This window comes from Acanthochromis polyacanthus, chromosome 21, assembly GCF_021347895.1.
Source record: "Acanthochromis polyacanthus isolate Apoly-LR-REF ecotype Palm Island chromosome 21, KAUST_Apoly_ChrSc, whole genome shotgun sequence".
Lineage (NCBI taxonomy): Eukaryota > Metazoa > Chordata > Actinopteri > Pomacentridae > Acanthochromis > Acanthochromis polyacanthus.
The window spans coordinates 29438532-29464677 of NC_067133.1; the positions used below are offsets into that span (position 1 = coordinate 29438532).

A 26146-nucleotide genomic window follows, 5' to 3' on the forward strand; every position below is an offset into this window, starting at 1 on the left:
TTACAGCAGAAGAGGAAGGAGAATATGTGATGTCCTTAGGTTTGTATGAACATGAAAGCACATCGTAGATTTATGCATGTGTTCATCACTTACGGTCAGAAACAAGCTGTAAACTGTTTCCTCAGAGAAAAATGAAGTGAATAATTAAGGTGGTTTGACCGAACGACAACATGCATTACTATTTAAAAGTTTAGGGTCACCCAGACAGTTTCATGTTCTCCATTAAACTCACACTTTTATCCATGTGCTAACATAACTGCACAAGGGTTTTCTAATCATCAGTGAGCCTTTAACACCATTAGCTAACACAAAAAAACTCATTGGAGGATGAGGTGGAGAGACGGGCACTGAACAAGACGGAGGTCATTTTGACAAACATGGATCGTTCACTTCATATTTCCCTCAATGAGCAAAAAAACATCGGTGGTGGACGGCTCCTATCCCTGCAGGACGGAAAGATTCAGAAAATCTTTATCATCAGCAGCAATTAGACTATTCGAAAGTAAACAGATGAGACCCTAGACAAGTGAATTTCCCTTCGGGGATTAATAAAGTTATTGCATTGTATTGATACCGTAATTTCCGGACTATAAGCCGCTACGTTTTTCTCATGCTTTGGACCCTGCGGCTCATACAAAGATGCGGCTAATGTACTGATTTTTACATGTGAGCTTCATGCCATCATTAAGTTTAGCCTCCTCACATCAGACCAATAAAATTACCAAACAGGTCACAGTGGACCACTGACACTGTTTGAATTAAATCAAACACACACTAAATTCTTTAGATCAGTCATTCTGCGCTTCATGCACACACCCTCATCATGGAAAACATGAAGAAATGCATATGATGCAGCTGTTGTAGGCCAAGCCTGCTCTCCTTTAACCTGGGCAGGTTATGGTGTGTGTGTGTGTGTGTGTGTGTGTGTGTGTGTGTGTGTGTGTGTGTGTGTGTGTGTGTGTGTGTGTGTGTGTGTGTGTGTGTTGAAGAGACGAGTGTGGAAATGGAGGCAGAGTGAAATGCACCACGATGATGTACAATACAATACAGTAAAAAACCTAAAGATAAGTTTTAACGCTAAGCTAAGCGCGCTAGCTTAGCGTGTTGGAGTTGGCAGTGTGAACTGACTCAGTGTGTTTATTGCCGTGTTACAGGCACTGTTCGGGAAGAAAGTATGTATTTAATTACAATTTAAATAAAATCTTTCTGTGTAAATATCTCATGTTACAACGTGGACACCTGCAGCTTATAGTCAGGTGTGGCTTATATATGTACAAAACTTTTTTTCTTTTTAAATTTAGTGGGTGCGGCTTATATTCAGGGGCGCTCAATAGTCCTGAAATTATGGTTGTTGCTCTAAATGAGATAAAGTTGGCCTACTGTATCTATCGATAAACCAAAAAAAAAAAAAACTCTAAATGTTGGATCCCTGTAGTTCTGTGAATCTTAAGTGCCTCTTAACGTCTTTCTCATCCTGGACTAAAGCAGTAACGTTCTTTCAAGGAGCTGGTCGGCTGGAAGCAACACATTTCCCAACATATTTTTATTTTCACACATGGAATCCATAACTGCAAACAGCAAAGCTGCTCCAATATTTTCAGCTCCTGCTCTGTTCCAAGGCAATATCCTGAGCAGATGAGGCTTCAAGGGGGATAATCAGAGACGCTGCATGTGTGTGTTAGCGGGATGCATGTGTGTGCACCTCTATTACTAATGTTATGAGGACAAACCTGTTCACAGTCGCACTGTGGAGACCTGCTGCTGTTTGGGGGGCAAAAAGCAAGTTTTAATGAGATGAATTAGTAAAAGTAAGTCTAACGGTGAAGGTTAGGATCCAGGTTCTGGTTAGGGTTCGTCATTGTTGGTGAAATCAGTCGATGTGATGTCCTCTGAAGTGACGGAAACGTGGCTGTGTTTGTTTGACACAGCAAGCAGAGGAAGCTCACAGAGGAGAACATATGCCATCTGCTGTGGTGTTCCACAAATCATAAACCAAACCAAGGGAAAAAAGACTTCACTTAGCCTACACACCTGTAACAACACGTCCTCGTTGTTCCTCATTTCTTTTCTTCTCACTGCCCCGACCCTCCTCCAAATGCAGCCGAATGAAAACCATCATTTTTACACGTCAAAGTCGAGCCCGAAACTAACGGCTGCTCCAGCAGATGATTAAGGCTCCGAACAGACATCAGAAAAGATATTAGAACCAAAAAATGCCATATGGGAGAACGGCTCGGGGAGCACCAAGGACAAAATCATATTGCCTGGCAGCTGTATCCATCAGAGGCGACACACGGCCTGTTTTTTTAGAGGACGTGATGATTTCATATGAAGCAATGAGTCAGAGTGTCTGAACTCGTGTCTGGAGAGGCTCTTATAAGTGGACAGTATATTTAGCAGTTAGCCTGGAAGCTTAGCGGCTAAGTGAATGGTCGGGAGAATTTGCTATGAAATTGTTTGTATTTTCTGATGAGAGCAGAGACTCAAAGCAACACGTTTTAGTGCTGCAGGATTTCTCGTCTCTTTGTGACTTAAATCCTGAAACTTTTCCTGCGGTTGTCATGGTAACAGATCGGCATAAAGTCATCCCCGGACAAAAACTTTCGATGCGATTTCTCTCTGGCCTGCAGTGGTCGATCCAATCAGCCTGTTATTGATCACCTGACCACTTCAGCTTTGGAAGATCATTATTATGATAGCTGTCCCCACCTCCTGCTGTAAGGGTCATTCTAGAACTGGAGGACATTTGGGGTTCGATATGTTTGAAAAATAAACCTCCTCTTTACAGTTTTCTGCTCCATATTCATCAATAATAGGTATTGACTGGTTCAGCTTCCACATCAATGGTAGCATTTTTATTCCATGTTTTCTGTGCTGTTTGCTAACCCTACTCTAATCACAGTAACAGGGTTGCTAATCCATGCTAATGTGATCTTTTTCTCAGCAGTAGAAGCTAGATATTTAGCTAGCTGTTACTGCTGACCAAGAGGACAAACTGACTGATGGAAAACAGTCCAAAGAATGAGTCTGATCCTGATAATATGAGGTAGAGAGAGACATTCAATCAAGGCTGACAATGGATGAAAAGATGGAAAATAGAAGAGAGGACATAGCTTTGCTCTGCACATTCTTGAGGAAAACTGTTTGATGATGTAAATGACAAAAATGAGACACAAAATAACAGAAACGAAACACAAAATGACAAAAACAAGACAGAAAATTACAGAAATGAGACACAAAATGACAAAAACATCATCAACAGGTTCTGCTAAAATGTTGTGAGACACATGTTCCATGCATAATAAGTATTATTTAAAACATTAGGTTGACAAGTACATTTACACAACAGCTGCATGTTTTAGTGTTTTCTACATGGATTATTTGACATCTGATGGGTGGGACGTGGAATGTCCTCCAGTTCTGGAATGACCTCTATTTGTCTTATTTTGTCATTTCATCTGATCTTTCTTTCTCCTCTTGTCCGACTCGCTGCCGTCTCGAGTCTTTTTTCCCAGTAGTCCCTCAGAGGTCAGAGGTCAGGCGTCATGTGATCGGGGTGTTTATGCCTCTTAAGCTGATCAGGACGAAAGCATGACGTGGTGGGATCTGCCGCACACATTAAAACCGCTCACGCACTGAAACACACAAGCCTTGATTAGATGTGAGCCGCACGTGAGGATTTCGGCTGTAGCCAGCTTAGAGGCTTTCCCCCGACACACACATGTATGTGGAAGAGTAAACACACCCATGGCTGTCAGCTCCTCAGAAACAGAATGACACAAAATGACAAAAACAAAGCAAGAAACAAAAAACCCCGACGCACAAAGTGACAAAAACATGACAGAATGTGACAAAAACAAGGCACAAAATGACAAACGAGACAAAACGGCAAAAATGAAACAAAACGACAAAAATGAAACAAAACGACAAAAATGAGACAGAAAACAACACAAACAAGACACACAGCAACAAAACAAGACAGAAAACTACAAAAAAGACACAACGCGACTAAAATAAGACACAAAATGACAAAAATAAGATACACAACAGAAGAAACGAGACACAAACTGACAAAAACAAGACACACAACAACAGAAACGAGACACAAAATGACAAAAGAGAGACAAAATGACAAAACCAAAACTGAAAATGATACAAACAACACACAAAACGACAACAATAAGACACAAAATGACAGAAACTAGACACAAAATGACAAAAACATGACAGAATGTGACAAAAACAAGGCACAAAATGACAAAAACAAGACAGAAAACTACAAAAAGACACAACACGACTAAAATAAGACACAAAATGACAAAAACAAGACACACAACAAGAGAAACGAGACACAAACTGACAAAAACAAGACACACAACAACAGAAACGAGACACAAAATGACAAAAGGGAGACAAAATGACAAAACCAAAACTGAAAACGATACAAACAACACACAAAACAACAACAATAAGACACAAAATGACAGAAACTAGACACAAAATGACTGAAACATGACAGAAAACAACAGAAACAGACCATCTGTGTGAAAACGTCGCTTAGCTTTCTCTTTACCTGTTGATCACTAATCATCTCCTGAAAAGACAAATGTTCCAGCTCTGTTTCTCTTCAACAACAGCTCCTGTGAGTCCTCTGCTCTGTTTGTGAGGGAAATGTTTTCGACTTACATGGTAATGCAGAGAGGGGAACAGGTTTACGGCTTTCCTGCCATTCAAACACACAAGGAGCTTTTCCATAACAAACGATAAAAGCATCGATTAATATTCATACTCCCTCATGACGGGGAGGCACAAACCGAGGGGGAAGAAACCTGACTGCAATCCAAAAATAGTGTGACTTCTATCTGGTTCTCTGACAGGCCCAGGCATTTCCTTCCATTTCAAGTGAACACTTACGTAATACTTCTGTTGAAATAAGGTCAGACACCTAAGCCCTACAATATGCATTATGCAGAACGCAGCACAATTGTGCAACATCACAGTTTGAAGATAATGTTAGCAATAAACCAGCGGCTGATTATAAATGGAGTGTATTTTTATTCTTTTTATTTGTTTACAGCTTAGTAAGTTCTGTGTGGAAGAGTCTTTGACAGATGGTGACTTTCTGGGGAAACTATTTTGACCTTATGGCTCCACTGAGTGCCTCATTATGTAATCACCAGCATTACTCAGATGATAAAGTGGTAATAAAGATCTACCGTTGCAGGGCAACCACATTAAAATCCTAAAAAATGAACAATAGATAAAAACTGAAACAAAAAGAAAGACAGAACCCACTTGTCTGTGTGTAAGGTTTGTAAAAATTCATTTGTTTAGATAATATTCAATTATTTATTTCCGATTCGGTGAGATTTTTTAATTGAAGCATTGTAAATATGAACCCTCCTACATCTTAAAGCTGCTGTCCGGAGTTTGAATCGCAGCGTCTCCCAAAACGCTGTTGGTCCCTCCCTCCCTCCCTCTGATTTCGCCCCTTTATTTGTGCATGAGAGAAGTGCCCGGAGTGCTGCAGCATCTCGCCTGTTTTGCTGTTTTCCCCTCTTCTACATTTAGTAAATAATAAAGGAATTATGTTAGAATGCTGTATTGAGTCTAACTTGTCCTAATACCAAAATAACATGAATCTGCTAGGACGAACGAGTAAAGTTTCAATATGTGATTACACTCGTGTATCCCTCTGGATGACGTTGTTTATCAAACTTAGTGCATTTACGCGTGTATATGTGTTACATTGTTTATTTATTTCTATCTAGAGTTCAGAATTGCATGACTCCTCTGACGAAGAGTATGTCCCAGACGCCCCAACATCTTCCTCCAGAGGTCGGGCATCTAAACGAAGCCGTCAGGCGGGCTATGGAGGCCGTGGTCGGGGAGCGACGCGAGCACCCCGAGCCAAAAAACGTCCTGCAGTCTCTTGTCCTGACAAGCCATGGGATTGGTAACTTTTCTGGAAGTTGCTGAGCCCTGATGCTCTCTCCTCCACAAGCAAAACAAATGTGCGCGCGGTTGCGTAGTGCGTAGCTCGCCCACCTCTGCATGGGCTTGCTTGCTGTGCGCGTAACCGTTGATTGACAGCATGACAAAGCTGAAGCTCGAACTTGATTGGTCGGCAGCGACCGGCGCTTTTTGGAATAACATGGGGGTCTATGAGAGGAAGGCGGAGCTCAGGAATAAATTTTCATATCGCGTTATACTAACTTTATATTATAGTATCGAACTAGACTAACACATTTAAGCTTTGTTAAAAAATGATACATAAATTGAAAACAAACGGAAACTCCGGACAGCAGCTTTAAGGCTTATTATAAGCAAATAAAATTTCTTAAAAATAGAGATTTTGCAAAATTAAGCTCTGTTTTATTGAGCCCCTTGATGGACTTTTATATGTGCTCCTTATCTATTTTTTTACTGTATATACATAGGTCAACTATAGCTAATGGACAGCAGCTTTAACTAATGTAGAGTAGCTTTAAATAATATAGGTTAAAAAAATATGATGTAGGGCTGCACAGTGGGTAGTGGTTAGCACTTTCACCTTGCAGTAAGAAGATCCCCGGTTCAAATCCCGGCCTGGGCCTGGGATCTTTCTGCATGGAGTTTGCATGTTCTCCCTGTGCATGCGTGGGTTTTCTCCGGGTACTCCGGCTTCCTCCCACAGTCCAAAAATATGCTGAGGTTAATTGGTTACTCTAAATTGTCCGTAGGTGTGAATGTGAGTGTGATTGTGTGTCTGTATATGTAGCCCTGTGACAGACTGGTGACCTGTCCAGGGTGTCCCCTGCCTTCACCAGAGTCAGCTGGGATAGACTCCAGCACCCCCCATGACCCTGGTGAGGATAAAGCGGTGTATAGAGGATGAATGGATATTATGTGTTAACCTATATTATTTAAAAGTTGTCCTTTAGCTTGAAGTAGCGAATGATTTCAGGTGGCTGAATTCGTAAGGCATCTCGTTTTATATATAATAAAAAATGCGTTGATCGGATGTTTTCAAGTTCAAAAGTATGTCATGCATTTTGTAGTAACCACAAAAGTCATGGGAAAATGGCAGTTTGTCACATGTAGTTTTCTTTAATGCCAGACAACTTAGCTTGTTAAGAGCAACTTTAACAAATATGGAGCAACTTTAACTCATTTTTGATTGCATTTTTGTTATCGCTAACATTAAAATAATGGTACAGAGTGTAGGTTTCAGCTTATGGTGACAACTCTACGGAGAATTATACCTAAATTTGCAGTTATCTTACAATTTGGAAGGTTTACAGTAAGTTTCTGCTCATTTTTTAGTTGTCCAGTTCACAATTTTCCAATTTTTGATCACTTTCATTGCATCATTTTTAATTTTTGAATGGTACAATGGCGTTTTCATACAAAACCACAATAAAGCAAACAATATTACCTGCTGCACACCAAATGGTAAATTCAGACACAAGCTGGTGAACACAGCAGAACATTTAGCCGCTAAAGAGACAAATGTTTTTCCTTAGGAGATGGTGGAGACCAAAATAGAGCTAAAATAGAGGTAATGTTAGAATACTCTTGCTTAATGTCTGCTGGATGTTTATATAAGCATTAGTTTGCTAAAAGGGTCAAAGTAGATGATATACATCACTGTATAAAAAAGAAGTGGTCCAAAATGTGTTGTTTAAGTTAATCTGATATGATTGCAGTAATATAAAAGTTAAAAAAAAAAAGCAGATTAGGGAAAGAGGAAGGACAGAAGGAGTCACAGTAAAGTATATATCAGAGTATTTGTCTGCAATAATGACATATTTACTGCATGTTTACAACACTATGGGGTCATCTACTCTTACTGCCTTCTTTGTTTTCACAGTTCTCTCTCTCTTGTCTCAAAACAGAAGAAAAATACACCAAAATAGACACAATCCGTCTGTTTGATCAGTTTGAATGTACAAAGAGAGCTCAATAAGGGATGTTTTACCTGCAGAACATTCACTTTTAATGCCTCTGACCACTGGTGTAGTCCAGGGTATACGGCGGTATACGGCGGTATACGGCGTATACCCACTTATTTTTCAGTTAGCATTGCGTATACCCACTTCTAATGCTCCCTGGTGCGCATCATTCAGTAATATCTGTGTGGCAGGTAGCCCTCTTTTCCTTAAGGATGATGAAGCCATGAACAACCCTCCTCTGCCTGTAATTGGCTGGTACATGCTACCTTCACTGATTCGATTGGTTAACTTTAGGGATGAGCCAATCAGAGGCAGAGTAGGGCGGGTCATACAGAGGAAAATTTCGCTAACACCTCTGTGGCACTCCAGTTGATTGACAGGTCTGCTTGAAAGATGCGCGGAAATGCGAGAAAGTCAGAATAAACACATTTCAAGTGAGTGACACGTATCGAGCGAACCTACTTTCATGGACGATATAATTCTCAGGTAAGTTTTAAGGTGGTTTCCAAATGAATCATTGTTTTAAACTACTGGCAACATGACTGCACATTTCAAGGAGAGGATATTTTGTCGCCAGTGGTTAAACCAGGCGTAAACTAACCGTGACGTCACCCGTTGGTTTCAACACCGAGAAAATGAAGCCCGGATTTTGTTACTTCCTGGTCGTCGTTTTGGAATTTTTGGAGCCAGTGACGTAAAAAGCGTCATCAAACAGACTGGACCGGAGAGCAACTAGGGGCAGGATTGGCTGAGGACTCTCTTATCCCGCCCACATTTTGCTGCAGAGGCTTCTGTTGCTGTCTATCAAGTATAGCCACGTCCCCTGGCTCCACCAACTTTAACAATTTATTTAAAATTCAGTATTGATTTATTTTAAGATCGGCCACCTGATCTTTCATTTTGACCATGAAAACTAACGGGGAAAAAATCCTGAGCTGTAGAACATCAGTCTATCAAATTTTATTTTTTTCCAAAAATGAATTGGGGTCTATGGAGAAAAAGCTTTATGGAGCCAGCCCTAGCGGACGGTGTGATATTACAAGTTTTTGACACTTCCGGGTGGACTTCAATTCTGGAGCCAGATGCTACGTCCATTATATATACAGTCTATGGGTTAAACTGAGTGTCGGGCCGAGTCTGACTAACGTTTTGAAAGGCTAACGTTATTCTAACGTAAGTCTGAAGCTAGCTAGATTGGGATAATGTGGGAAAACCTCTAGGCTGGTAGTTGATTTTAAAGTAAGTAAAAACACAAGAATGGGGACAGGTAGTTTAAGATTCGACCTAAAACAATATTGAGGTCTAACCAGGCTATCTTATTTCGTATAGGGACAGACAATGAAAAGGAAGGGAGGTATTGCTGACTTTTTTGTAAAGAAGCACAAATCAGGCCCAGACAGACCCCAGCCCTGAAACCAGCAGCCCTGGCAGCTCCCAACCTGAAGCTAGCCAGGCAAGTCAGTGTGAGCAGAGTCAAGGACCCAGTCTACCACCACCAGGTCAGAGCATATTGAGGCAGTAAACTGCATCTTCAGTTGGCTGAAAGGTGAAGCCCAACACTGTAAAAAAAAAAAAAAAGGTGATTTTGAGAGATTAAGCCTCATTTTGAATTTTGATTTAGCTTGTAACAATAGATGAATTTCTGTGTGATTTTATTTTATCACCGTTTTATTTATTCTGTATGTGTCCATGTTATTTTTTATACAATGCCACTGTTACATAACACTTTGTACATTTTATGTTAAATAAATTCTGTCAAGTATTTCACTCACTAATCTTCTGTATGCTTCAGCTTTCGTTGCTGAAAATATTTTCAATTGGTGACCCAGATTGTTAATGTAAAGAGGGGGACCCATGTCATCCTGATGGCTATTATGATCACAGTTGTGTGTGTGTGTGAGAGAGAGAGAGAGAGACAGGGAGATGCAGTGGTGTTGTAGTGGGCAAGTAGAAATGACTGAATAAATTGAATAGAGTAGTCTTCTATGTCACTGTTTCTAAGACAGGGCGTTTTTCTGGACTAATTTTTTTTTAAAAAGGTGAAAATTAAGAGTATACCCACTTCTCCAGGGACCACTACACCACTGCCTCTGACTCAATATGGTTCAACAGCAAACTACATCCACTATCAAACACACTGTTCAAACTAACTTTTCCTGTCTTCAGTCAGTAGTCTAGCACTCCCTCCAGTGTCTGCAGAGCTTCACAACATCTCAGCTCTGTTCCCCCAGCAGTCACTGGAAACAACGCTGGACTTTGTTCATCTTTCATGCAGGAGGTCAAACTTTGTCCTCACACCTACGACGAGGAGCAAAGCTGCATTCTGGATCAGCTGCTTCCTGTAAAGGTGGAGAGAGGAAGAACTTTTCTTTAGTTTAAAGGTCATCCCAGACCTGGAGGACATTTGGGTTCAACATGTTTGAAAAATAAACCTTCTCTTTTACAGTTTTATGTTCCATATTCATCAATAATAGGTATTGATTGGCTCAGTTTTCCTGTTTTTAATTCTTGCCTTCTCCGCACTATCCTTGCTCTTCCTGTTTTCATCTTTCAAACCACAGACATAATAAAGAGTAGACGCCGCTCGGGCTGCTGCGCAGCGAGAAATACGGCCGCCATCTTGGTCCGGTCATCCGCTCCACTCAGCGCTGTTTGACAGCGCATTTAATCCATCGTAACTCTGAATATTAAACTGATTTTCACGCATTTTTTATTTTTATTTTTTTGCTGCAAACGTCATACATGTAGCTATGATACAGGACAAATGGTTCGGCGTATTTTAATATTCATGGCGGGAATAATAGATAATAATAATAATAGGTAATAGAATATTCTGATATTAAGCTCGACTGTAGACAAGTATTTTACAAACACTGTAAACACACACACACTAATGTATGTTAGAGAAGCAGATAATGGCAGTAAAGTCAGTTATTTTAGTAATTTGAAGAGACAGTATATGATTACACTACATATACATATATAAACAAAATACTGACTAATGACCTCACGGCCCAAACATCAGACCGGCCCATCGGGAATTGTCCCGGTCCTCCCGATTAGCCACCCCGGGCCTGGTTAATGACAAAAACGAGACACAAAATAACAGAAACAGTACACAAAATAACAAAAAGAAGACACAAAACAACAAAAACAAGACACAAAACAACAAAAAGAAGGCAGAAAATGAGAAAAATAAGACACAAAATTTAAAAAACGAGACACAAAATGACAAAAACAAGACACAATGACAGAAATGAGACAGAAAGCAACAAAAACATGACACAAAACGACAAAAACAAGACAGAAAATTACAAAAACAAGACACAAAATAACAAAATTGAGACAGGAAACAACAAAAACAAAGTACAGAACAACAAAAATGAGACAAAACGACACAAACAAGACAGAAAACGACAAAAACAAGACACAAAATGACAAAAACAAGGCACAAAATGACAAGAACGAGACACAAAATGACAAAAACAAGGCACAAAATGACAAGAACGAGACACAAAATGACAAAAACAAGACACAATGACAGAAATGAGACAGAAAGCAACAAAAACATGACACAAAACGACAAAAACAAGACAGAAAATTACAAAAACAAGACACAAAATAACAAAATTGAGACAGGAAACAACAAAACAAAGTACAGAACAACAAAAATGAGACAAAACGACACAAACAAGACAGAAAACGACAAAAACAAGACACAAAATGACAAAAACAAGACACAAAATGACAAAAACAAGGCACAAAATGACAAGAACGAGACACAAAATGACAAAAACAAGACACAAAATGACAAGAACGAGAGAGAAAATGACAAAAGCGAGACACAAAATGACAAGTACATTGACACAAAAACTTCATTTTTTAGTGTTTTGTACGTGGATTATGTGAAATTTGATGAGTGGGATGTAAAATGTCCTCCAGTTTTGGAATGACGATGGGAATGATCCATAACAGCATCCAAACACCTCCAACTTTCTGACCGCGCTGCTACATCTGGGACCAGACAGTCCCTCGAGCTTAAAAACAAACCGATCTGCATCAAAGTAATGGTAAGAAGACAAACTGTAAATTGTAATTTAACTGGAAAATGTCAGATTATACTCATTTACACGACTCAAACTCAGCCTCACTGGTTCAAATGTGAGACATTTAATGTGAGAAGGTCGTTGTTCTCCTGCTCAGATCGGCTAACAGCATCATTTCTTTCATTTCAACGTCTCTTAAAGCCCCTCGTCCTGCTCTGTCCCTCCAGAAGCTTCACCTTCCTCATTTTCTCATGCAGATCAGTCTAACACAGGTCATCCACAGCAGACTGGTAATCTTTGCCCCTGACAGCAGCTGATCTTCTGCCGGGTCGCACCAGGACAACGAAAGAGGAACAATGTGAAATCCCTGAGTACCTCTTTGTGATGTTGGTGTGGGATTAGAACATTTTGTCCCAAATATCCCTTCATCCCAGCCCTCCCTCTATCTCTGTTCATGGCCACTCCCCATCTCTCCCTCCCTGGTGTCTGATTTAGTTTTTTGACCCTCTGTCATTCACGTGTGAGATTAACGGCAGCTCAAGCTAGTTATCTTTTTCACAATGCACGCGACGCATGCAGAAAGTTTCGTATTCCTTCTGAATGTCTGTGAGAAGCAGCTGAAGGGAAGCTGTGGTGACATGGATCACAGCTGGTGTGAAACATCCCATTAAAGAGACAGTCACCCTCCAAACGTCACAACCTGAGGGAACGGGAACCTGCAGAGAACCATTTCATCCAACGACTAAAGACAATTACAGCTAAGAATCAGTTCAGTTGTGTGTGCATGTGTGTCATGGTTACTGGATCGTAGTAGTAATGAGAAGCAGAGGATCAGTTTTGTGGTTGCAGTTTGGTTGGCTTATTATTCTGAAGAAATAGCTTATTTGGTGTATTAGGAATGATAAAAACAGAAATAGAACTGATTCTGGATGTTGCACGTTGCTGAACATGAATGAAAAAGTCAATCCTAAGCCATGCAAAAATAGTTAATTTTACAAACTCTGCATGTTTGGTTTCACGCCACGGTGATGAAGCATTTTATGCAGATTTATTTAGTGTGATCTAATGGAGAAAATATCTGTCTGTCTGTCTGTCTGTCTGTCTGTCTGTCTATCTATCTATCTATCTATCTATCTATCTATCTATCTATCTATCTATCTATCTATCTATCTATCTATCTATCTATCATCTATCTATCTATCTATCTATCTATCTATCTATCTATCTATCATCTATCTATCTATCTATCATCTATCTATCTATCTATCATCTATCTATCCATCTATCTATCTATCATCTATCTATCTATCTATCCATCTATCTATCCATCTATCATCTATCTATCCATCTATCCATCTATCCATCTATCTATCTATCTATCTATCTATCTATCTATCTATCTATCTATCTATCTATCTATCTATCTGTATAGAGCTACCAGTGTCCTAGTTTCCCCCTCCACTGAACAGTCCTCCTATTTTTAGAAAACACAAAGATAAGCGGGAAAAAGAATCCCCGAGAGTCGACGGCAGCAGTTTTATGTTCTGCACGGTTTACAGCCTCCTTCTGCTGCCGTGACCTTTCAGCCTCCATCGCTCACGTTTCCTCCTCACACCCTTTGCTCCTCCATGCCCTCTTTTTCCTCCTTCCTCTCCTCTCTGTACCTTTTTAATCCCCTCCCCCTGCAGCACATCTTTTGCAGGTTTGAAGCCTTTATGTTCCTCCTCCTGCACCCATCTTTAACATGGAACAACAGATGCCGTCACACAAGCCGGTCCGTGGGTAGATTCAGTTCTTCTTGTTTGTGTAATACCATGAGCTGACCTCTGGGTGACCAGAAGAGTCCTCGCCCAGAGCTACCAGCATCAGTCCACTGCAGGACTCATGCAGGATGTCAGTGTGCTGCTAGTCCACATTTTCTTCAAAGGTTTTCACTTTCTGTCTCTCTCTTCCTTCCCATCTGACAAATTTTTGCCGGCACGGCTCCAGAGAGCTGCTGTTGACACTGAGTGCACGTCGAGTACCAGCATCCATCCAGAGCATCTCCCAGACCATCTGCTGGATTCATTCATGGAGTGTGACACACTGTGTGCATGTAGGAAATCAGGAAATCATAATAAAATCAGCTTCTGAACTCAGGTGCTGCAGAGTGAAGCTACGCACCAACCATTCATGTTGTCTGTTGCTCTTTTGGTTTTTAACTTTTCTCAGAATTTTGTCTTTGATATTAATATGGTGAAGAGGAATCATAACAACTCTGACTTAGCAGATTAAATACAGAATGTGTTCAAAAGGTTTACAGCATCTTATTAGAAATACTTGCTAAGTATTGTGCTGCCACCTAGTGGGCAACTTTAGTAACTGTGCAAATAGCAGAAATGTGGTTTCGGATTAATTGACAAAAACAAGAGCTCCAGTATTATAAAACTATTTAGACTACAGTTTAAATGTTTACAGGCACTTAGAAATGTCCTTATTTTTTTTAAAATAAAAGCAATGAAGACAATAATGAAAGTGGAAGTTTTCATGGAAAACATAAAATTGTCTGGGTGACCCCAAACTTTGGAAAGCTAGTGTCGGTCAACTTTAACTCATTTAGAGCAACTTTAGTTAATATAGAGCAACTTTAGCTCATCTACACCCACTGTCAAAACTTTGGGGTCACTTTGAAATGTCCTTATATCTGAAAGAACAGCAGTTATTTTTTTAAATGAAGACAACATTAAATGAATGATAAATCCAGTGTAGACATAGTTAATGTGGTAAATGACTGTTCTAGCTGTAAACAGCTGATTTTTAATGGAATATCTCCATAGGGGTACAGAGGAACATTTCCAGCAACCATCACTCCTGTGTTCTAATGCTACATTGTGTTAGCTAATGCTGTTGATTAGAAAACACCATGATTTAGCATCGTACTGTTTCGAATAAATCTCAGTTAAACCTTCTGCTGTGGATTCTATCAACCTGAATTTAAACTTTGTCCCTTCAGAACTGCAGGTTTACTCCTCCTGTAGCGTTGTGCATCTCCAAAATGTTCAACGCAGCCGCCATTTTCTCTACAGGAAAGAAGTGTAACAACAAAATCCTTTACATCTGGGTAAAAGCTTTACTCAGATACTGGTAACTTTAAGTTGATTTTCCTTGAAATTAACTTGCAGCAAAACAAACTGGAATCCAGTGATTTAAAGATGTCTGACTCAAACCAGCGGCACTAATTTCACTCGTTAACTTTATTTGGATAAACTTAATTCAATTTCACGTCACCAGCTGAAACTCTCAGACTAATCTAATTAGTTGAATATTCAAAAACAGGAATGTCTGGTATGAATGAAACAAGAACAGGAGTGTTAAATTCCCTCACACTAGATTTCTAACTCTCCTGTAACTAAAACCCACGTTAACAGAAGATTCTAAGAGGAGTCAAAGTTATCTCTCTCTAATGTTGACACAAGAATAATGGTTTGGATTGTTGACAGCTTAAATTATTGCCTTTACATGCCAATAAGTTCCATTTCTGTAGATTTGTTGTCTTTATTCATGCTAGAAAGAGCAGTGATTCACCCAATACAAAGAAGTACAATTTCTATTACAGACAAGAGAAAAGAAGAAAAGAAAAGAAATTTAAACATAAAATAAAACATTCAAAATAGAGCAGCTGGGGATCCTAAAAATGGAATACTGTTTTGGTCAAAAAGGTGATATAAACAGTAAGTATGCAAAAAATTACATATTTTAGCAGATTTAATGCAGCACATCAGCATATTTTTACCTGGTGTACAAGAATAAATTGCCAGTGATAAAAATTTAGATTTTTTAAGTATGTACAGCTTTGGCCTGTTTTCTTTTCAGTAAAAATGCAAATTTAGATTTCTTTGTGATTTTAGTATTTATTATTTGTAATTTAACCAAACAGGGAAAACTGTAAAATGTTATTATTATTATTATTATTATTACTGTTATTGTTATTATTATTATTATTATTATTATTATTATTATTATTATTATTATTATTATTATGAATGTTTGGTCAAATTATTGAATAATTTAATTATTATTACTAGTCGAACCTCGGATTCAGGAGGAGCAATGCGGATTCCGTCCCGGTCGTGGAACAGCGGACCAGCTCTTTACCCTTGCGGAGCTGCTGAGGGGGTCATGGGAGTATGACCTGCCAGTCTACATGTGTTTTGTAGATCTGGAGAAGGCCTACGACCGTGTCCCCCGAGGGGCTTTGTGGGGGGCACTGCGGGAGTATGGGGTCCGAGGCTCGTTGTTACGGGCCGTTCGGTCCCTGTACAACCAAAGTGAGAGCTGTGTCCACATACTCGGCATTAAGTCAGACACGTTTCCGGTGGGTGTTGGACTCCGCCAGGGCTGCCCCTTGTCTCCAATCCTGTTTGTGGTTTTCATGGACAGGATTTCAAGGCGCAGTCGTGGTGGGGAGGGTTTTCGGTTTGGGAGCCTCAGGATCGCTTCTCTGCTTTTTGCGGATGATGTGGTTTTGTTGGCATCCTCAGACCGTGACCTCCGGCACGCACTGGAGCGGTTTGCAGCCGAGTGTGAAGCGGCAGGGATGCGGATCAGCACCTCCAAGTCCGAGGCCATGGTTCTCTGCCGGAAAACTTGTGGAGTGCTTCCCCCGGGTTGGGGGGGAGTTGCTTCCCCAAGCGAAGGAGTTTAAGTATCTCGGGATCTTGTTCATGAGTGATGGGAAAATGGAGCGAGAGATGGACAGGCGGATTGGTGCGGCGTCAGCAGTAATGCGGGCGTTGTACCGAACCGTCGTGGTGAAGAGGGAGCTGAGCCGTAAGGCGAAGCTCTCGATTTACCAGTCCATCTACGTTCCAACCCTCACCTATGGTCATGAGCTTTGGGTAGTGACCGAAAGAACAAGATCGCGGATACAAGCGGCCGAAATGAGCTTCCTCCGTAGGGTGGCTGGGCTCAGCCTTAGAGATAGGGTGAGGAGCTCAGACATCCGGAGGGAGCTCGGAGTAGAGCCGCTGCTCCTTCGCATCGAAAGGAGCCAGTTGAGGTGGTTTGGCCACCTGATTTGGATGCCTCCAGGGAGACTTCCTCTGGAGGTTTTCCGAGCACGTCCGTCTGGGAGGAGACCCCGGGGCAGACCCAGAACTCGCTGGAGGGATTATATATCTCGTCTGGCCTGGGAACGCCTCGGGATCCCCCAGGAAGAGCTGGAAAGCGTCGCCGGGGGAAGGGACGTCTGGAACGACCTGCTTCGCCTGCTGCCCCCGCGACCTGGCCCTGGATAAGTAGAGGAAAATGGATGGATTATTATTACTAAAGCGCACTGTATATCATATGTGGAAGTGATTCACCAACGAAGTTAGATCTTTTTTAAATAACAAAATCTTTTATTTTTCTGCGTTTTACAGAGAAATGATAACTTGCTACACCTATTTTAATTTCATGTTAAAAATAAGCAAATCAACATTCAACATGTACATTATACAAAGAGAAAGTTATTGAAATGTGTGGTTTTCCAATTAAATTGCCATATTAAAATCATAAAAACTGGCGGTTGAGCGAACAAAAACTGCACTTTTTTTGACAAAATAATGGGAAATAGCGTCTTAAAATAATACAATCATAATAAAAACCTAAACAATCTCGGTCGAAGAGAAAAGGTGTAAAAATTGCTGGTATTTACTCTGAAGAATGAGTATTAAAAGTATGTAAAATGTAAAATGACGATGTGTCTTTAAGAAAGGGAATCTTCCCTCTGAAAGCCCTAAAGTCACTAAGCGAGTGTCACCGAGGACACCGTGTCCCCCTTTGTACCTGTCTGGCTTATTATTATGGTCTGTCTGGCAGGCCGCCTGGCTGGTGGTCTCTAAGTGAACTTGATACTGAAATCAGCAGCCGGCTGTGATGTGTAGAACATCAAGGAGGCTGCTGGAGTTCAGTCTGGAGCTCAGCCAGTCACTTAACACTTGTCAATGGTTCTAATGAAAGTGGCCTTTTCCTTGGTGGCCTCTTTTTCATTAGGGGGGTCAGAGGTCACCGCCCAAGCCCGGCTGTCTGTCGATCTAAGTGGGCAAACGGCTGAGGAAGAGGGCCGAGGAAGGGGGTTAGAGAGGGGATATAAGGGCAGAGGGGGAAGGGGGAAAACATTCAGTCCTTATGTTCCGTTTCATTTCACGTCCCGCTGCTCCTCGTGACTCATTTCGTGCTTTAGGTATCCCACAGCTCCAGCATTTGTCAGCCCTAATTTGATTCTCACCTGACTCCAACCCCTTCAGACTCAGGATTTTTTTTATTCTCCTACTGTCTTTATGTCTTCCCCTTATCATAAGAACAGAGATAATTACACCACCGTTCAAAAGTTTGAGGTCACCCAGATGATTCCATGTTTTCCATGAAAACTCCCACTTTTATCCATGTGCTAACATAACTGCACAAGGGTTTTCTAATCATCAATGAGCCTTTCAGCACCATTAGCTAACACAATGTAGCATTAGAACACAGGAGTGATGGCTGCTGGAAATGTTCCTCTGTACCCCTATGGAGATATTCCATTAAACATTTCCAGCTAGAATAGTCATTTACAACACTAATAGTGTCTACACTGGATTATCATTTATTTAATCTTATCCTCATCGACTTAAAAATGCTTTTCTTTCAAAAATAAGCACATTTCTAAGTGACCCTAAACTTTTGAAATTAAAGTTGCTCCATGTTAAAGTTGATATTATTAAAGTTGCTCTAAAGGAGTTAAAGTTGCCCTATATTCAATAAAGTCGCTCTACATTAGTTAAAGTTGCCCCATATTAGTTAAAGTTGCTCTATATAAGCTAAAGTTGCTCTGAAATGAGGTAAAGTTGCTTTTTATGATTTAAAGTTGTTCTAAAATAAGTTACAATTGCTGTATATTCATTAAAGTTGCTCTATATTATTAAAAGTTGCTCTATATTAAAGTTTCCCCAAACTTTTGAACAGCAGTGTAAACCATCTCCTCAGTTCACTGGTCGTCTCACCTTCCACTCCTCTCTCTGTTCTCTATTATGTCCCCTAGACACAGATGTGGCCGAATGAGCAGAAGACGGAGGATCAGCCGACGTCCTCCTCCTCCTCCTCCTCCTCTTCCCCTTCACCCCGGCCTCCTGCACATGAAAGGGGCCGCACCAGGCCAGTGGAGGGCCGGTGGGGTGTGTGCTATGCTGGGGCCCCAGACCCAGACACAACACAACACACAGCTCTGCGGGCCACCACAGCTGGGCTGGAATGTGACCTGCTTCAGACTTTAATGCCAGACTAGGCCCTGTGTGTGTGAACTACAAGTGGAAAGGAGGAGGGCATGGATGGAGGGATGCACCCACTGTGTCTGGTAGAGCCAGAACAAAATCACAGAAGAAGGAAATATCTTCCAAATCATCTTTATTCATTTACCATCATATTCCATAAAACTTAAATGAATATAGGCTATCACAGATAAAATAACAAATATGTAATTAGATCCACAGAGATACATTCCGCCTATTGCTTATACTGTATATCCACTGTTCTATAAGAAATAGATCAAGAAAAATAAATATGAAGTACACAAGTCCACATACATGTTGTAAATGAAACTTATCAAAATGGATTCCACAAAAACAAAACAAAAAAGGAGGAACCCAAAGAGCTTATTTGATTCTGGTAGATAAACTGAGGCTTCACATCGCATTACAGATGTTACACAATGTCAGCTGTGAGATACCCATGAATATATAAAGCAGGTATACGAATCACGTTAGAACATACAGCTATGAAGGATATTAGTCTATTTAGACGGAAAATTAAATACTTTGTACAGAGTAAATGCTCGTTTTTCCCAGACAGTTTATATACAAACTGTCTGAGCGTGTTTCTAATTGAAAAAGGGGCAACAGCTTCGAGGAAATCGTGAATAAAAACAACAAAATGATCAGTTGGTGAAACAAGATTTTTCTGAGATCTTCTGAGTGATACGGAAAACGAGGTTGGTCACTAAAACCTCCAACATTACAGATAAGTTACTAGCTTTGTGTTAGCTGGCAGTCAGTCTGACTGTTGAGGTCACTGGAATTACGTGAACATGATGCACCGAGCACGTGAAAGGCTCTACTGGACGGCCGAGAAATCTTTAAGCAAGTCGCAGGTTTTCTTGTGGACAAACTCACGCAGCTTCCTGATCCTTCGAGTGCTGGAGGAGCCCACGAAGCTGTCGGGCTGCAGGACGGCCATCCCGTTGTGGACGTCCCCCATGATGATGAGCTGCCCGTCGGCCGTGGTGATGTTAGGGCAGGGGCAGTTCCAGTCCATGTTCAGAAGAGTCACCTCCAAAGGTTCCTTGCCGAAGAACCGGAGACCCATCTTCTCGTCCTTCAAGATCTCCTCCACCGTCACCAGAGCGTGGCCGGACTCCTGCTCCTCGGTCAGCTCCATCACTCGCCCGAGGATCACAAAATCACTCTTGCAGAAGCTGACGACCATCTTGCCTCGAGGTTTGCACACTTTGCAGTTGTAGTTCTTCGGAAAGGGACACATCTCCTCGCAGGCCTCTTTAGACTCAAAGTTGTTTTCGTTGCCACCGCAGCCTCCGTACACGAAGGACTGGCACTTTTTCAGAGTGCTGCTGTACGCCCAGCGAGGCTCGTAGGCCTTGCAGGGCCCTTGGAGACTTGGTAAGCTGCAGGGAGCCGCCAGCTCTGCTCCACAGGACAGCATGCAGACTTCGTAGGTGTCGAAGTGGTTTTGGTTTTTGTTGCACTGACTGTAGGTGAAGGTGAAGCAGTTGTTCCTCTTTGGCTCGTAGTACCAGCTCATGCTCTCCTCTCCACAGTCATCAGTGTCGGGACCCTTGAGGCACTCTGCAGCTGGAAAAGGCAGGTTGGTGCTGTTCCCTTCTGCATTTTTACCTTTGGATTCATTCTTGATCACCACCAAAGGAAAGTGCGCCGACACACTTCCCCCGACGTTCTTGGCGGTGCACGTGTAGATGCCGGCATCCTGAAGCTGTGCGTTGTATATGACCAGCTGACCGATGTTGGTGACCACCACGTTCCCTCGGACATGATTGGGTCTCATGATAGTGTTCTCTTTGCCTTTCAGCTGTTTCTCCCAGGTGATTTCTGGACGTGGCTTCCCAGACACCTCACACAGGAAGCTGGCCGTCTCACCCACGAACACCGCCTGCTGGGTGGGTCCATTGTGAATGGCAGGGAGCTGGATGTCGGTTGGGATGGTGGTCTGGAGGGCAGTGGTGGGACGTAGGGTGGTCTCTGCAGGGATTGGACTGGTGTTGGGCCAGGTCAGGTGGTACCTGTAGGTATAGGCCAAAGAAGACAGTAATTAATGTCAAAGGCTCTTCTTAAATCAGCGTCTGTCCATGATCTATATACCGCTTTATCCCTATTAGGGTTGCAGCTGATTTAGGGTAAAGGCAGGGGACACCTGGACAGGTAACAGTCTATCACAGGGCTACACATAGAGACAAACAATCACACTCACATTCACACCTACAGACAATTTAGAATCACCAAATAACCTCAGCATGTTGTTGGACCGGGCTGCACAGTGGCTTGGCGGCTAGCACATTCGCTTTGCAACTAGAAGATCCCTGGTACGGCTCCGTCCTTCCCAGGAGAACATGCAAACTCCACGCAGAAAGTGTAGTTTACATGTGTCTGTGTAGAGTATGCATGTTCTCCCTGTGCATGCCTGGGTTTTCTCCAGGTTCTCTGGCTTCCTCCCACAGTCCAAAAATATTCTGAGGTTAATTAGTGATTCTAAATTGCCCATAAGTGCGAATGTGAACGTTTGTCTCTATATGTAGCCCTATGATAGTCTGCCGACCTGTGCAGGTGTCCCCTTCCTTCGCCCCAATCAGCTGGGATAGACTCCAGCACCCCATGACCCTGATGAGGGTTGAGGGGTGTATAGATAAGGGATGGATGTTTTTGGACTGTGTGAGGAAGCCAGAGAACCCAGAGAAAATCCACGCATGCACTGGGAGAACATGCAAACTCCATGCAGAAAGATCCCAGGTCCAGGGCAGAACGTGAACTGGGGATCTTCTAGCTGCAGGGCAACAGAGCTAACCACCGATCCACTGTGCAGCTCTTTCTTAAATCACCATTGTCATATTTTACAAACACAATAGATGTATTTTTTTATACCAAAGTTGGAAAATACTCTTAATTTAGAAAACAGAATCAAGAAAACTTTACCTCATTACACCAAAAACAAAAAGTAGAGATCTAAAATACTTAACATGTTACCTGCAGGTGACCTCAGAGATAGAGATACCCTTGGAGCAGGCCTCAGCATCCATGTAGCACTTGTTATAATAAGTCATGCCGTCAGATGCGCACGTGAAGTGGGGTTCTCTCTCGCAGCGGTCCCGGCACTTACAAACAGGTTGGCCATCCCAGATGTCGCACTCGGACCCTTGCTGAGAGCACATGAACTTGTCGCACGTGGCACCCTTTGGCATTCCGATAGGGCCCTTGTTGCCCTTGATGTCTATATAGCGCGCTGCCACACAGCTCTTGTTACCACAAACATTAGGGCAGCACTTCTCAAATGTTTCACAGTCCTAAAGTTTGGAAAAGAGAATAAAACTTTGACACCATATACCAGCATATTTGATTAGTGAATTAAAACATGGGTAGAAATGAGAAAAATCTGTAGGACCTGCAGATTTTAAATGCAAATTCTGTTTTTCAGTTAGTTTTTGTCCAACATCTGACAGTCTTAACACAAATTTAAAATGAGCAAAATCTTAAAGATAAAATAACCTTCAGCAAAAACAACATTTAGAGATTCTTTCAGATGTGTTCAGTTTCTTGCCGTTTGTTAAATGCAGTAACTCCTAAAGAGTGCAATAGAAAAAAAACGTGACTTCTGGGATCTGACTGATTGTTAGCTGTTGGACATTTAGGATAAATCCTATCTAATAAAAGATAAAACAGAACGGTTATTTTTCCAATTCTGTTCATTTAGGAGAGACTGTAAGGGAATGACTGAGCATCTTCTACATGCAGCTAAAGTGTCTGTTCAGCCTTTACAGTTCTTCAGCGGTCATACTCTAAATCAAATGCAGCATTGGTGTATAATTAATGCATCTTCTTCGCTCCAATGCATCTGTTTTTGCAGGTATGTGACAGATTCTTTGCAGGAGAACTCACCTGGTCAGATTCGCACTCGCGCATACAGGTGCTCATAGCATCCACCCACAGGTTGGGGTTCAGGTCATTCGGGCACAGACCCGCGTGGGAATAAACCACTTTTGCCACGGACATGGGCATCGGCATGGCTCTCACCCGGCAGCTGTCCATGTAGAGGAGTAAAGTGAAGTAACACTGTCCCAGAAGAAACCAAATCCATCGGGGAAACAGCATCCACCACATATCCGGCGCGTAATGGCTGAAAATCCAACGAATTTAAAGTTTCGATAAAATGCCCTTAAAGTGTCTTCAGCTGCGTGAGAAACTTTGTCGCCACCGGAATCAGCGTAAAAAGGCAAGAAAGGGTCGCTGGCGTGACCGGTGCGGACCCGGAGAGCTGAACAGGTTAGTGGCTCCACGTTAACAGCAGCAAGAGATTAGAGCCGCAGAGTGCAAACCCCCTTAAAGTCCAGCTACATGAATTACAGTGGCCTGTCTGCCCGGACAGCAAATCCCAGCTGAGTTACAGTTATGATCAACTTAATTAAAGAAGAAAAAAAAGTTCGCCAACAGTCTGCAGCGGCTGCTCCATAGAGGACTGGAGACACCTGTGCGTAAAGCGCTGCTGCCTTAACCCTTAGCTGGCAGGGCCGGTGAGAGGGGACGGAGAAGTTTAGCAAACAAAACGTTATATTCATGCACGAATTAAAAACATTTAGAACTGTGTTTTCACATATTAAACTAAGACGCTTCACTTAACGGCACATATAAATAATTATTTAAAAGACTTTATAGTCGCACTGCGGCACAATTACGCATCTGATTTATCAGCGTTAACAGATGAACATTTTAATAAACATTTCAACATTTTAAAGTGTAGTTATCTTGTCATATTAACAGCACATTTGGGTGTTTCTGTTCTGTTCTGGTAAAGACTTTGTAGACTTTAATGTGCGATGAATGCAGAAAACTCTGCTGCGCGTCTAAACCAGGTTGGAGCCTCCAGGAGATGGCACCACATCCAGAGCAGCTCTTTGGTCTCTGTTGTCTGTAAACCCTGTTTTGCTTTGACTTCAGTTCTGAAAGTGTCCCAAGCAGTGCAAGCTTCTTTTATTCAGTTTGATTTAAGTGACAGACGTGGATGCATTGTGTTTTTTGTTTTGTTTAAACATTTATTTGTACCTTGGCGATGCTTTGTGATTTTAAAAAATGAAAACAATCATCTTCCTACTTCTTCTTTTTCCCTCAAAAATGTCCCTGCTTCAAAAATTCCCAAACCAAAAGCAGCCAGATATCTCAGATAATGATCACAGCTGGACTGGTACTGGTGCCAAACCTGGCCTTAAAATTTAGGAATAATGAACTGAATTTCTGCCATAAGTCATATTGCCTTATCAGTTTCTCAACTAAGAAAACACAAAAAGCAGCTGATGTAGAACAAGCAGAACGTGTAGTTAAGGGTAATATCACCTCAGTATAATCACTGATCTGTGGCTGGGTGGATTCTCTCCGTATGTAGGAGCACATCAAATGATAATGCATGTGTCCTCAAACAGATTAGTGTGGTGTCACACTGTTTAAATGAACCACTGAAAACCTTTGGAAATGCCCTCATGTACAGAAAATATAGGCATGCTACCAAATCAAAAGTTTCCCAATGTGATAACAAGAGTGTGTCTCAGACTGAAAAATTACAGCATTTTAATTAATCAGCTGTCAGACGTGCATGTGGATCAGATGGTTCTGTGCAGTGAAGCAGTTCGAGGTAAACTTTTAAAGCACTGACTGTAACTTTAAGGTCATACTGTAGTCTGCAGTGGAAATACTGCTGCTATCACAATATTGACATGCAAGAAGTCCCAAGCAGCACAGAAACCTCAAAAACACGCTGTGAAAAAACGGATTATTCCCCAGAAGGCAATTCCAGGAAATTCTGCACAAGACGAGGCTTCAGAACAAAACAAAACAAATGGGTCGGTGGTCTGTTCTGCAGCGAAAAGAACGAAGGATCTCACTAGAGATGATCAAACAGTCACCCAGACTGTTAGGCTAAAACTAACGCTATAAAGCTGCTTTATCTTTATCTCTGGATGGACAAAACTTTATCAGCTTTAATAACTTTGCTGCATGTGTGTGTGTGTGTGTGTGTGTGTAGTTCTAGTCTGCTTCCCAAGCTGAGTCCCTGCTGAGTCCAAAGAGGCCCAGTGCTCTTGTGGCTAAACCCTGTAGCTCCAGTCTGGTCTGCTGTCTGTGTCTTTCAGAGCGCTTTCATTCACACCAGCAACACTCACACACTTTTAACGTGCACGCAGACACATAAAAAAAGTAGTGAAAGTGGTAAACTGCAGTCATTTAGCTGCTGGTGTGAATTACTTCAGAGGATTTGCTTAAATAAAAGCACAAAAACACTCATACAAGTGCAATTGCATGCAAATGTGCAAACACAGTCAAGCTGTGTTTTCACTGTCTGCTCACCCGCTCGCCCCCTCAGGCCTTCAACCCCTAACCTTCACCCCTCAAGACCTTGCATTCCCAGCATAGTCAACAGTGGGGCTACAGGGCATGTCACATATTGAATAAAGCCACCCGGAGGACCCCATGCAGGGCGCTCCGACCGGCCGATCTGCCTTCAGCACATGTATTGTCTGCAAACAAACCTTGACTTTGACCTTCTCTGTTCACCCTCATCCTGTTTTTCTTGTGAGCTATATATTCATGTTAATCTTCAGTATTATTTGTGGTTAAAACGTCAACATAAAGCTCAGCTGCTGTTTTGCAGAGGCAGCGTCAGACTTTAATGGTTTCACATCCTACTCATGTTATTGTCAGTAAATTATTGAGATAACCGCTGATATATTTCCAAATCATAAACCAAACAATAAATCTAATCATTCTTGCAATTTGAAGGGATATTTGACAGAACTGGTCTTGTCTGCTACTTCATCCTGTCATTTTTGATGAATGATAACTATAAAGTCTATCTAAGGATCAGTATATAGACAGATGTACACTG

General features: G+C 41.7%; 1 protein-coding gene across 1 annotated transcript; it reads right to left on the minus strand.

The window, feature by feature from the left end:
• Nucleotides 1-19364: 19364 nt before the first annotated feature.
• Nucleotides 19365-23742, minus strand: wfikkn2a (info WAP, follistatin/kazal, immunoglobulin, kunitz and netrin domain containing 2a). Its single transcript, XM_022208986.2, has 3 exons — nucleotides 23155-23742; nucleotides 22246-22562; nucleotides 19365-21287 (listed from the first exon to the last, which is right to left on the minus strand). The coding sequence occupies exons 1-3, from the start codon at nucleotides 23374-23376 to the stop codon at nucleotides 20087-20089; spliced, it is 1740 nt and encodes a 579-aa protein (XP_022064678.1). The 5' UTR covers nucleotides 23377-23742; the 3' UTR covers nucleotides 19365-20086.
• Between the last annotated feature and the right edge of the window lie 2404 nt (nucleotides 23743-26146).